Source organism: Gordionus sp. m RMFG-2023, chromosome 1 (genome assembly GCF_954871325.1).
Source record: "Gordionus sp. m RMFG-2023 chromosome 1, tfGorSpeb1-WG-v2, whole genome shotgun sequence".
NCBI lineage: Eukaryota > Metazoa > Nematomorpha > Gordioida > Chordodea > Parachordodidae > Gordionus > Gordionus sp. m RMFG-2023.
In genome coordinates, this window is record NC_088775.1 from 70,162,743 (window position 1) to 70,177,942 (window position 15,200).

The window sequence follows — 15,200 nt, forward strand, 5'->3', positions numbered from 1 at the left end:
CAGTTGGAGAAATCCATTGTGAAATTTATGACGAGATCATGTTATAATTATTGTCGCTTGATTACACCTCGATGAACATCGATTTTTTTTTAAATATTTGGTTAACACTTTTATCAAGAGGATAATTAAAATACACATATTATTTTCTAGAAATTTATTTTAATCTAAAGGAGAGAGAGGGGACCAACATAAAATTCTTACTCTAACTTTAATCGTTCAAAAGTGGAGTTAGAACCCTATAAATAATAATGAAATGGCTATACGTTGTTTTATACTGATTATGACTTAAAAATGCTATTTAAATTTATTTTTTTTATTATCATCTAGATATATATTTTTTAAATAATTTGTTATACATATTTTTAAGGCCACAAAGATAACTAATTATTGTAAAAAGCCTAAATTGTGCAACGTTATATTCTGCATATTTATCGTTACTTGGTTCCTAACTAGATTGGTTATATTTCCATACAGGTATACCATTCAATGAAATGGGTTATAAATATTTAAATACACATATTTTAATTATCTAATTATTTATATATTGGGAAAAGGAGAAATAGTATAAAATATTTTTAAATATTTCCACTAATTTAGTTAAATTAACAAAATAAATGGACACATTACTATCTTTATTAAAATGACAGCTCAAATATTAATATAGAACTAGAACCACATTCAGCCTTTGCCAGACATGCTTGGAGGGCTTTTAGATGAACCCTTATTATTTTAATAACCATTGTCACTTACCCATTTTATCTACTTACCCATTATCAAATATAATATTTAGAGTCATATACCCTGCTATGTTCCAAGCCCACAAAGTTTTGAAAACATTTTTTGCAGCTTATTACGTCTACAATTCCCTTTTGTTGCTTTTGCTAGCTCTTAACATTTTTTGGTTCGTAATCATATGCAAGATGGCTTACAAATCCATTAAATATGGAGAGGTTTAATCAATCATACATTTAAAATATTTATTATATGAATTGGAACACAATTAAGATAGAATTAGAAAAAATATCCACTTTAATTAAGGATTTAATTTAATATATGATGGGTTAATAAAAATTATGAATGATCAATGTAAATTGTTTAAATCAGGTCAAGAAAGATGAAAGGAGCAGCTCGGAAGATGAAACCCGGCAAGACGCTAAAAATAACTGAAAAGCGATATATGGAAGGAAATATTACACTAAAGGAAACCTAATCTATAAAAATTGTTTAAAGGGTTTCTAAGAAAAACGAATGTTTTATATATATATACAAAATTTATAAAGATTTTTTTAAAACCACTTCTTTGTTATTGTAAAATTTTTACATCACTAATAAAACAGTTTTTAATATTGTACAAAAAGAAATACGCTTATTATTATATTTATTGTGTACCTTGTGATCTTATATTTTTTTTATTTATATTAACACAGCTTTGCTCACTAACTGATATTTTATAAACATTGCTTAAAGAGTTTCGGAAAAATGCTCCCTTAGTCTTTGAAAAGATTTTTAAAATTTTTTTTTGAAAATAATATTGTTTTTTGTCCAAAATGACAATTTGTTAAAAAATAATTTTATATAAAAATAAACATGCTTATATTATATTTAACAATATGTATTTTATGTAAATTACTCTTATATTTTCTTTTATTGAATATGAATTATATTAACAGCTTTGCTCACTACTCAGCATTATACAATAGAATTTTTTAACCCTGTTCCTTGCAAAACATTCTTTCTCTATAACCAAAAAAATATACTATGTATAAATCTTAATGATATATTAATATGTTTTTATTACATATCGTTGCCTAATATAAACTAATTTCGAGTTCTAACCACAAAAGTTTATACCAATTTGCCCCATATATTTTTACGGCTAAAAAGTGGCACTTTTTTATAATTTTTTCTAGTTATAATTAGCGAATTAAAATATAACAGCATATTTTCTAGTCTGATCATAAAAATTCAAATTTTAAAAAACCTAAATTTATCGATTCAAAAAAAACTTTTGATATAAAAAATATTATAGTATTCTAGCTATATTGTGGTTGATGTGTTTTTAATATTTTAAAATGTCTCAAAATTTTGACCTCAATCAATCCTAACATAAACATAAATTTTTTTATGCAATCGCTTTATCATATGAAAATTGTTTTTATTTTTTTATGACCTCTAATTTTTTTTAAAAATCGTTATATTTTTTACTACCGTATGATAAAGTTATAAATTTTTCCCTTTTAATTTGATTTCATTATAATTTTTTTTATACTTTTTCAAATAGATTGATGTTTTTGTTTCTTCTTATTTTCATCAAAATTATCTTTTGTAACTTCTATCTTTCCTTAATCCTGCAAATAATCCATCAATATAAATTCTTATTTCTGTGCAATTAAAAACTAACCTAAATTTTTTTTACCTGTATATTAATTTATTATATATTTTGTATGAAAATGGTCTATTTATATCGTGAAATTTGTAAAAAAAAAAATTAAAGCTATTTTACACTTTTATCCCTCTTAAACAAATAAAAATGACTTAGAGATAGCATATAAATTTATGGATCTTTGATCGATTAAAAGATTGCGTTTTAGATTTATGTTCATATGGGCATAATCTATATATCCCTCGTCCGGTTTGAAGGCTTAAATAACCTTATTATATGGGTGTTCTATAGAAATACCACGAATCGAAAAAAATTTACTATTTTTGTATGATTCGAATAAGTTGAATAATTATATATAAAATGCCTAAATATAGGCAAATATTTTATTAGACAAAGATTAGATTTCTAAATTTAAACTAATTGATCTGATATATTTGAGGCTTAATTGGAATTAAATATATAATGTATTTAATTGTAATGGATAAATATATATGAGATATATTTGAAGTTTAATTTGAATTAAATATATAAAGTATTTAATTGTAATGGATAAATATATATATGTGATATATTTGAAGTTTAATTTGAATTAAACATAAAATATTTAATGTTAAGTGATAAGTATATAGGTGATATAAGGCTTGTTAATAGATCCGAGGATCGACCTTTTTTTTTAAAAAAGGATCGCGACTCCTTATTTAAATTTCTGATCGATGCAAAATTAACTAATATAAAAAATAAATAAGCGATGGTATACAACAAGGTGACCCTCTAGGTTCCTTTTTGTTACGAGACATTAATGACAAATGCAAGCTAAATCTGCATAACTGGTATATCGACGATGGTATACTAGGCGGCCCACCGACTGAAGTTATGAAGGCAATCCAAATAATAAAATCCAGCGAGAAAAGTTTGGCACTTCGAGTTAATCAAGACAAAAGCGAATATTGTCCACTTGGGATCATTTACTTTAACCACGATACTATGTTCAATCATACACCATTGAACTCTTTAACATATCTCGGATCTCCAGTAGATAAAGACGTGTCCTTTATCAAGTTCTTTGCCGATATTTTACGAGAGATATTCCTTATGCGCGATACACTATCTCTCCTCCCAGCTCACCAAGCTTTCTTCTTATTAAAGAACTACCTTCTAACTCCTAGAATTTTATATACACTCCGATCGTCATGGATCTTTCAATATAACGTCAACCTCGCTGCACACGAACAGGAGATTAAATGCCTTACAGAAGATATACTCAATCTTAAATTTGGGGAATTATCATGGTTATAGGCTGCCTTACCAACTAAATCCGGCGGCATTGGCATAAGATCACCTTCCCTACTTTCCGTTAGTGCGTTCATATCCTCTCGCCTGTCCTGCGAACCCATCACACAAATACTCACCAAATATCCTGACCCCTTACTCCTACAGGCAATCGATCTATGGAAGTCCCTCTCATTAGTCGATCCTCCATCGTCGGCACTACAGATGGATTGGGATAAACCTGTTGGCAACTCCATTGCATTCCTTAAATCGAGGAGCCAACCAGAGGACCATTCTCTACTCTTCTCCATTTCCACAGGTAGTGGATACGAATTTCTTGAGGCTTTCCAATCGCGAAACCTTGACCAGCTCCTAAGCAATGATGAACTACATCACGCCATAGGTCATAGACTTAATTGCGATATGGTAATGCCTTATCACTGTATCTTCTGTCAAACGTCGGTCAACTCCAAAGGCCGTCACTCTCTATATTGCAGATACATTAGGCATTCAAAATGCAATGACACCATTGCTTGGGCCTTAAAATCCGCCAGCATCCCATCAACCCTCGAACCTACCTGCCTTTAAAATTTCGAAGGTAAGCGGCCCGATGGTTCAACTATTAACCCTTGGAAGAAAGGGAATTCCTAACCTGGGATTTCTTATGCATGGATCCTCTTGCCCCTTCCAATATAAATAGAGATGTCATACTAGATGCCGAGGCGAATAAACTAGCTAAATATTCGCCATCTCTTCCTGCCAATTATACATTCCTACCATTAATCGCCACGACTCTAAATTCGTTCGGCTCTCATACCATGGCCTTGAGCTGGGAAAACGGATCTCTGCTAGGACCGGGGATCCCAACGAGAGATTCTACCTACGCCAAATATTAGCCATAAACATAGTAAAATACAATTATCTCAGCTTTATTTTTTAACTATCCGATACCCCCTAATTGAACACTATGCATAGGATAGACTTTGGCCATTTTGCTGCCTATTATAATGTTAACGCTAAAAAGGAACTTGAATCTCAATCAATAAAAAATAGCAAGAATTAATGACTTTATATAATTGTGATTTACTAATATTATATTTTTTTTACTATTATTATAGCTTACCTTGTAATAACATATTATTATAATATATATATATAGATTATATATACAATGTTCAGATAAAATTTTTAATTAATTTATTGTAATTGAATAATATAATATAAGTATAACAATTAGAATATATTTATTTATAAATAAATTAGCCTTTAATAATAACTTTTTTTCTAAGTTAATCATCATTTAAACAATCACGTTTAAGTACATGTTTAGCTTTACTAAACAAGCTCTCCACCGGAGCGCTTGATGGTAAAGGTGTGTTATATTCATTAAATGTTTTTTTTAATTAACATTATTATTAAAAATATTCACTGAATCATCATTAGAATAAAAAAAATTATTAATGGAAAGAGCATTTTGTGAAGAGTTTTTCCCAAAAAAGGTATCGATCCATGCATTCATTTGAAGGATCTGCATATGGTTGACCCTGTATATTTTCTATATTGGCTATTAACCTTTCTTTTAGCAACAAATTTTGTGGCAGATTAATAAAAGGCCAATTGAGCTTAAATTTTGGGTGAATTATTGTTGCCAATATATTACTGTCATCATAAAGTGAAGGAAATCTATAATTTTTATTATATGCATATTGTTATGTTCACAAATAATAAAAATTGTATTTTTAAAAGAATTAATTACTTCTAAATGCCTCTTTAGGTTTGAACTGCTAATCTTTGAAGAAGATATTTTGTTTTTACATAAAGCATTTTGCATAGATCATTGTATGGTTACTTCCATCCGTTTCACATAAAGTAAAATACTTAGGTAAATTATGAAATGATAAAAGATTCTCATTCTCACTTATATCTGCTGTCACATCAATAGAAGTAGATGTATCATCTTCTAAATCTATAATGGAGGACATTATTAAAACCTAGAATTTATATTATAATATAATTAATAAATAAATATAACTTGTTCTTACAAAAAATTTGGGAAATTGTTGAAATAAAATCTGATGGAATGGTGGTTGATAAAATATGATATAGATAGATATTTTTTTTAAATGATATTTAAATTTAATTTTCAAAATTTTTATTTATTGCTTTTTAAGTAAAAAAATAATTTTTAAAAGGATCGGGATCGAATATTTAAAAAATGATCTCGATCACGATCCACAATTTAAGGTCAGGATCTTAAATCCGAGAAATTGACAAATTTAGGATTGAATCCAGGATCGGCGATCTTTTGATTCGATCCTTTAACAACTCTGGGTGATATATATTTGAATGTAAAATAAATGTTATCATTATGGAAACATATCTTATGATTATTTATTGTTAAATGCTAGAGGTGATGCATTTTAAAATTAAAGAAATTTTTGAATGTAAAGTTATCATTAAGATGTGTTTGAAATGATAATTTATAAAACATTTAAATTCAATTTTTTTTTCATTTTTATTAGATTTTACAATATTCCCTGTCCAACAATTGTAATAATATTTCTGTCTTTATTTATTTTTAACAATTAAAAATTTTTTTTTAAAAATCAAAATATTTTATTTAGTTACGTGTAATCTATATAGTTTTAATAGCGATTATGCCATTATTTATGAATACATAAAAAAATTGTAGTTATATGTAATATATGTAGTTTTTATCATGATTATATACCAAAATCATATTTTTCTTTATGTTTACCAATGTTCAATGATTATGTTAAAAATATTACATTACCTCTGATGATTTTTTTTTAAATCAATTTTTTTTTTAAACAAAATATCACATTAATTACGTGTATGTAAAGGAATTGTAGTTAGATATAATATATATTTTGATTGATAATGTTTGATAAATAAATATATGTTTCATTTAACCCCTTATATGTTTTATTTAACCTCTGAGGTGTTAGAAGATGAAAAATGGTGTAAATCTGGGAGCATTGATGACTAAGAGCTAGGACTCAATGAAAAGTTCTGAAAAGATTATGAGAAGATGATATCAAATAACTGATGAGAAATGAAGCGAATTTTGGGAAGATTATATGAAAAATGAAGAATATCTTAGAAATTAAATTATATATTTTTTTAAAGAAAGTAACACGTGGTTTCTAAAGGGTGGTCATGTTGTAGTTTTGTATTTTGGTTATATATTTATATATATATAATGTTATATATGAAATGTCAATCAAAAGTGATCTTTTGAAGTTAGTTGTTTAGTGGATGATTATTTTTATTGAAACAAGGATAACGGTTTTTTTTGGAAGTTTTCTTCCAGCTGATTGCATGTCAATTTTTTTAATTATGATTATTTGAAGTGTTATTTTAGGAATGTATTCTGATTGGATATATATATTGATCATAATAAATTGATGTTCTTAACAAAAAAGGAAAAGTGTCAATCAAAAAAGGAAATTCATAAAAAGAAATGAAAAAGTCCGAACAAAAAAGGAAAAGTGTCAAACAAAAAAGGAAAAGGTCCAATAAAAAAAGGAAAAGTGTCAAAAAAGGAAAAGTGTCAAAAAAAGGAAAATTCCCAAAAGAAAAGGAAAAGTGTCAATCAAAAGAGAAAAATTCCCATTCAAAAAAGGAAAATCGTATTTTTTTTTAATTTTTTTAAAATAAATTATAAATTTTTCAATTTTTCTTAAATTTTTATTTATTTTTGTCATTCCTTCTTATTTTATTTCTAACTTTTTGCAATTTCTTTACTTTATTTGTATCTTTTCTCAAATTATTTATCTTAATATATTTTTTCTTCTCATTTTTGATAATTCTTTTGTATTTTTAAAAATAATGTCCATTTTTTAACAATTCTTTACGTTTTTTTTCATCATACATATGTCGTAATTTATAAAGGAATCATAACTATCCGGGATCTTCACGGGATTTAAAGGGATCCCTTTAAAATTACAGTTTTTTAAAGGATATAGAACTATACGGCATTATCACGTTTGAACCATGATATAGAAGAATATTTTTTAAAAAGCGTTTTGCGCGTGTTGTTTTTTAATTTTATTGTTATTCATTAATTTTCAATGTTGTTTTTTTTTGGCCTTATGAAATAAGATATGTCTAATATAGGGTATCAATCGATAGCTAATCAAAAGATCTATTTAACTCTAGGTCAATATCTCCCCCATAATGGGCGGGTCTAGGACTTGATGGAGGGGGGAGGGATGGGGGGTCAGAAATATTTTTATCAACATAAAATATCGATATGGGTATCAAATAAAAGCTAATATTAATATCGTTTGACTGAAAGTCTCTATTCAAGGTCTGGATGGGTATAACTTGCTCTGAGGGGGGGGGATAAAAATTAAATTTTTTTGATATGGGTATCAAATAAAAGCTAATATTAATATCGTTTGACTGAAAGTTTTTATTCTTTGTCTGGATGGATATGACTTGGTCTGGGGGTAGGGGTGGAGGGGGGGGTGTAAAAAATATTTTTTTTGATATGGGTATCAAATAAAAGCTAATAAAAATATTTTTTTTATAGTAAAAATAATAATCACTTATGGAGGGCGGGTCTAGGTCTTGGTGGGTCAGGAATATTTTTTACACCATAAAATATCGATATGGGTATCAAATAAAATCTAATTTAAATATTTTTAGATTGAAATTATTTATTTTTTGTTTTGACGGGTATGACTGTCAGGCCCTCAACATACAGGGTTTGATATTCAAAAAAGGAAAAGGTTCAATCAAAAAATGAATAATTTCAATCTAAAGATATTTAAATTAGATTTTATTTGATACCCATATCGATATTTTGTGGTGATAAATATATTCCTGACCCCCCAAGACCTAGACCCACCCTCTATGAGTGATTATTATTAATACAATAAAAAAATATTTTTATTAGCTTTTATTTGATACCCATATCAAAAAAATATATTTTTTACACCCCCCCCTTCCACCCCTACCCCCATACTAAGTCATACCCATCCAGACAAAGAATAAAGACTTTCAGTCAAACCATATTAAAATTAGCTTTTATTTGATACCCATATCGATATTTTGTGTTGATAAAAATATTTCTGACCCTCCCTCCCCCCCAAGGCCTAGACCCGCCCATTATGGGAGAGAGATTGACCTAGAGTTGAATAGATCTTTTGATTAGCTACCGATTGATACCCTATATTAGACATATCTTATTTCATAAGGCCAAAAAAAAACAACATTGAAAATTAATGAATAACAATAAAATTAAAAACGAAACGCGCGGAAAACGCTTTTAAAAAAGATTCTTCTATATCACGGTTCAAACGTGATCATGCAGTATAGTTCTTTATCCTTTATAAAAATTGTAATTTTAAAGGGATCCCTTTAAATCCCGTGTAGATCCCGGATAGTTATGATCCATTTATAAATTACGACATATGTATGATGAAAAAAAAAACTTAAAGAATTGTTAAAAAATGGACCTAAATTTATAAATTATTTTTAAAAATACAAAAGAATTATCAAAAATGAGAAGAAAAAAAATTGAGAAAAAATATAGTAAGAAAAATAAATTGAGAAAAGATACAAATAAAGTAAAGAAATCGCAAAAAGTTAGAAATAAAATAAGAAGGAATGACAAAAATAAATAAAAATTTAAGAAAAATTGAAAAATTTATATTTTTTTAAAAAAATTTAAAAAAATTACGCTTTTCCTTTTTTGAATGGGAATTTTTCTTTTTTGATTGACACTTTTCTTTTCTTTTGGGAATTTTCCTTTTCCGATTGACACTTTTCCTTTTTTGATTGGACCTTTTCCTTTTTTTTTGACACTTTTCCTTTTTTGATTGAACCTTTTTCTTTTTTGTTTGACACTTTTCCTTTTTTGATCGGACCTTTACCTTTCTCTTTTTGGGAATTTTCCTTTTTTGATTGACACTTTTCCTTTTTTGTTTGGACTTTTTCCTTTTTTGATTGTACCTTTTCCTTTTTTGTTTGGACCTTTTCCTTTTTTGATTGGAACTTTTCCTTTTTTGTTTGGACCTTTTCCTTTTTTGATTGGAACTTTTCCTTTTTTTAATGAGAAACCCTGTATGTTGGTTCAAGTGTTTTTTAAATATTGTTAAAATGCCTCTAAATTCCGAGTTGAATTTAGATTCTAATGATATACTTCAGATAGAATAAATATTAATTAGCCGATTAAAACATGTGAAATTTTAACGCCTGAAAAATTAAATGAACAATGTTCTTGTCCTCGGGGGTTAAATTGAGGATTCATCATATGTACATTGATATGTTATTAGTTACGGATGCTAGCATCTTTATAATGTCAATTTTAATAAATATTGGCCTAATGGCATTAGTTAAAAAAAAATGATGTGTGTAAAACAATTTGATGGTTCTGAAATTAAAGTTTTGGGTAAAACTAAATGGGATGCTACACTCAATGTTACTACCATAAGTTTATATTTATGGCCAATAGAAAAAAATGTAGAAACTATATGGGGTGGGATTGGATTACCAAAATCGGATCTCGTAATAATTATTGGGATTTTTTTTATCATTGATAGCGAATTGGCAGCTGATAATGCCGAAAGAAAATAAAATTGCGGTTAGCATCCTAAATAAAATTCGGGAAAGAGAAATGTTTAATTATTGAACGAAAGTAACAAGTCCTGTCGTCAATAATCATATTCTTGAGTATACTGAAAAATTAATGATAGAGTCGAGTAACTCTATAGTAAATAGTGAAATTGATCAAAATAAAATGATAAATTTTGAAAATAAAATTTAATAAATTTAATAATGCTATACCTATTTTAGTTAAAAAATATGGTTTAATTTTTAAAGAAAAGTTAGGAGGTCTAAATGATTATCAGGTAGATGAAAGAAGGTTTTCACCTATTTTCTTGGCATGTCGAAGAGTTCCTTTTGAATGGAAAAAGGAAATAGAAGACGAATTAGATAAATCGGTAAATGATGAAATTATTATATAATGAATGGGCCACACCAATGATTCCAGTGAAAAAATCTAATGGAAAGTTGAGACTGTGTGCTGATTTCCGAGTTACTTTAAATCCAGGGATTGTAGTAAAATATCCATAACCTAGAATTGAGGAAATCTTGGCCAATTTAAAGGGTACATATTTTTCAAAAGTGGATTTTTCTTCTGCATTTTACAGTTACCTAAGGAGAAGATTCATAAATTGTTTACGATTAACTACTCCTAAAGGATTATTTGCTTTTGTAGGTTACCCTTTGGATTAAGTGTGTAAGCGCCGATTTTTCAGCATACTATGGCATCGGTTTTCTAGGGCTTAGAGGGAGTTTTTTATTTATAATGTGTTAATTACTGGTTTAACACCGGAACAATATAATCAACGTTTGGAAGTAGTTTTCAAAAGAAATGATAAAGGTCTCAGGACCAGTAAAGAAAAAAGTGTTCTTGGGGTAAGAGAAGTTATCTATTTGGGACATCAAATTAATGGGTTGGAGATGAAACCTCTGGACAAAAATGTAAAAAATATATCGAATATGAAGCCGCCAACAAATAAAGCGGAGATTAAATGGTTTTTGGGTATGATAAATTATTATCATAGATTTGTGGATGATTTTGCAGGGATTGTACCTTTATATAAATAATTACAGAGAAGAGTTTATTTTGAATGAGACAATGAATAACAAATAACATTTGAAATGTAAACAGAAAATTGGGGAAGAACCGATTTTGGTGTTTTAATAATGATTTAGAAATAATATTAGTTGTTGATGGATCTAACAAAGATGTTGGAGGTGCATTATTAAATTTAATTGATGGTTTGGAAAGACCAATTATTTTTTCAAGAGTTTTCCGAGAAGTGGAAACGCGATATTCTGTTATTAAACAAACCGTCATTTTTGGTTTAACTAAATATCAATTAATCGTGAAAATTTGTAATTTATACCGATCATAAACTATTAATTCATTTATTCAAAAATGATAATCGAGAATTAATTTTATCTCCAAGATTACAACGTTACGTTGGTTGTTATTAACAGGAAGTTTCAATGTGGAAATTAGATATCGTCAAGGCAGAGAAAATTGTTAGCCCGATATTTTATCCAGGTGATCGAGTGAAGAAGATATCGACTTTAATAAAAATCAGAGGGCCCGCCCGGCCCGGTTTTAAAAATTTTAGGCCCGGCCCGCATATTTAAAAAAAAATTTTTTTAGACTAGGCTCGGGATTTTTTAAAATTATATTCGACCTGGTATATACAAAAAATTCACCTATTCGGTATTTTATCATATTTTTCGGCGAGTTTTATATAATAAGCAAGCATTTATTTTTTTTATTCTAAACAAATATTTAGTATATTACAAATTGATACTATAAAAAATTTGGTAAATAATATTTTGAGAATATACTATATTAATTGTATTTATAAAAAAAATAAAAGTAATATTTTAATTAATAAAAAATATAACATATATTATAAAATAATGTATTTATTATCTATTATCATTTGCGTATTTATTCCATGGCAGGAAAACTAAAATTTTATTATGTAATAGATATTATGAGTGTTAGCTAGTGTTAACTTTCACCCACATTATATTAATCATAACTATATATAATCATTATAACCATGTCTAATTGACGAATATAATAATTCATGTTGGATAAAAAAATTTTACGACCCGGGAATTTAAATCATGCCCGGCCCGGGTATATTTTAAAAATTTAAAATACGGCCCGGCGCTGTAAAAATAAAGTAATGGATAAAGAGAAAACATCGGTTTATTCTTTTTCACATATGCTAAAAGGTGGTCTTACAAATTGGGAAGATCTTAAATTCAATACTTTAAAAGTTAAAGAATTTAGTCAGATAAAATTATTCTTAACGAGAAAAAACGTGGAATTGCAAAATTTATAAAAAAAATTGTCCGTGGTGGATGATTTTCTAATGAGGGGAAATAGAGCCGTAATTCCTTTTAAATTACGTAGTAAAATTGTCGATTTATTAAATGCCGGACATCAGGGTCGGGATAAAATGAATTGGGCTCGTGAATATGTATGGTAATGATATTGAAAAAATACAAGTAAATGTGTTCCCCGTAATTCGTGTGCCGCTATGCCCCGTAAAGAGGTGAGCCATATGTGACCCAAATCACCGTGGGAAAGTATCCACATAGATTTCTTGGATATAGATAAAAAAAATCATACTTCTAAGTGGTTGATTTTTATTCAAAATGGATCGAATATGAACAGGTAAGTGTGGATATACCACAAAAATTGTTAAGAAATTACGGGAATTATAAAACAGATTCAATTTATCTGATACAAATGTCTTTGATGGAGGTCCAATAAGTGATGATTTCAGACAGTTTTGTGCGGAGTCACAGACCCAACACATTCTTGCACCACCGTATCATACCAGCTCGAATGGACAAGCTGAGAAGATGGTAACAATTGTTAAAAAAGCTGGAAAACTTAAGGATGAAACTTACATGTCTCAGTTATATTATCTTAATTCTCGCAACAAAGAAGGTGTCACTCCTTCGGAATTGTTTCTTGGTCGAAGAACAAAAGTTTCGTTAGATTTGTTTAAATTAAAGAAAAAGAGTGATATAATCCTGGTAAACCATCTAGTGTGGGATATATGGGCTCGTTTACAATAATAAAAATAAAATATGGGAAAAAGGTAATATAATAGAAAATGTGGGTGTGAAATTGAATCACATAGTTCGAGGACGGTACTATGGTTATCCGTCATAATGACCACCTCAAATTAAGGGAATAAAAAAATTGTATTTTCTCAATGTGATTTTGCCTCAGTGATAGTGATTTTATGGCTATACCATGTACAATTTTGGTTCTATATTATAAGAAAATTAAATTAAAAATTTGTTGATTGAAGAAATTCATTTTTTATGGTACCATGTGCAATCGTTAGTGGTAAGCTTAGGGTTAACCACTAACGCGGTTCGTGAACATAGAATGAGGCTTTGGCATCAACCGCATAGTTCGGTAAAAAGGAAAAGAAATTTATTGGCTACTTCGCGCTGCTCAGCAGCCCTAAGCATCTTTTAGATTTTACCGAATGTAGTGGGTTTATTAATTAAACATACTCAATATATTTTGTCACACTACGATTTATTTCTGTCAAATATTGCCCAAAATTAGTAACTGAAATGGAATAAAGTTTTTGGTCTAATTTATATATAAAAAACAGAATTCTATTCAGCATCTCAATTAGTGAAGATCGGGAACGGACCGATCTTTTTTGTGGACCACAGTCCGGCCTTTTATTAGTATGTTTGCTTTATTATTCAATTAATATAATTTTTTTCCTAATCATTTTGTGTATATTATGTTATTTTTCTAGAGAAATTATTTTAATTTTTGTAAATTTTTAGTTCTTATTTTGTAATATGAAAACCATAAGTTTTTCAACGAAGTTTTAGGTATAGTCCCAATAAACAAGAATTAAATTAGGTAAAAATGAAAATATTTTTAAAGAACAGAAAATAAAAATATCTATTATACTTTAATTTATTTTTTTATTATTCTAAAAAAAATTGTTCAGGGCTGTGAACTCTCCTTCTAAAAAAGGTTCTGGTTCAGTGAAATATCTCTGAACCCTATTCGGGTCAGGGTTTGCAGTCTAGAAAAATAAAGCCCTATAAAATTTAGCAATAATGGAAAAATTAATTTTTTTAAAAATTTATTTTATATAAGAATATAAAATATTATTTTATTTGTTTTTTAAAAGATCTTCCAAAATCTAGATGTTAAAATTTTAAGATCGATTTATTATATGCCTAACTTTGACAGTGCATTGAAACTTTTCATGTACTCGACATAGGTAATAGAATTTAATTGTTTAAATGAAAACTGGTTTTCCTAAACGATTCCTATATTTGAAATACACTCCTCCATATGATGAAAATACTCTATTGAAGCTGTTGATTGTTTTTCTGTGAATGAATTTTTATTATTTCATTTGAAAAAATAATATTATTAAACGGGTCAAATGTATCTTGGAATTTTACTGGTTGAAAGCATGATTTTCAGGATGGTTATAAAAAAATAGCCGCTATCAGAAGAAGGGAGGAGTTTTAAAAATGTTAATTTTTGGGACTTACTAAACAATTGCCAAAACTAATAATCAAGATTATTTTAAATTAAGAGTGAATAACGAATATTTTAATTTGGCTATAATGCATCAGGGCCTATTGGGAAATAACAGTAGCTAAAAAAATAATAAAACCATCATTATTTTATTAGTCAAAAAAATAAAATTTGGTTTAAGTTTTATTTGAGGTTATTCATAATAGATTCGTTTTATATGAATGATTTTCTTTCCGACTCACTGATATCGTATAAATTTTTAAACAGTTTGGCCATATTATTTAAAATATCAAATAATCTCATGAAATGACTTATTATCATTATATATTTTTTCAATATTTTCCTGACCGGATCTCCTGAAGCATTATCTTTTTACTTACAAAGAAATATTATACTAAATTTAAAAAAAAATTATGCCAACCCTAAGTTGTT

The 15,200-nt window shown here is 27.8% G+C and overlaps 1 protein-coding gene across 1 annotated transcript in view; it reads left to right on the forward strand.

Moving 5' to 3' along the window:
• LOC135922785 (ceramide synthase 6-like) overlaps window positions 1-2,486 on the forward strand; it is a 38,979-nt gene extending 36,493 nt beyond the window's left edge. The window contains exons 8-10 of the mRNA XM_065457255.1: window positions 368-474; window positions 791-950; window positions 1,105-2,486. Coding sequence (XP_065313327.1) covers window positions 368-474; window positions 791-950; window positions 1,105-1,167 — 330 coding nt within the window. The 3' untranslated portion in view covers window positions 1,168-2,486. The remainder of the gene's footprint in view (window positions 1-367; window positions 475-790; window positions 951-1,104) is intronic.
• The last annotated feature ends 12,714 nt before the right edge of the window (window positions 2,487-15,200 follow it).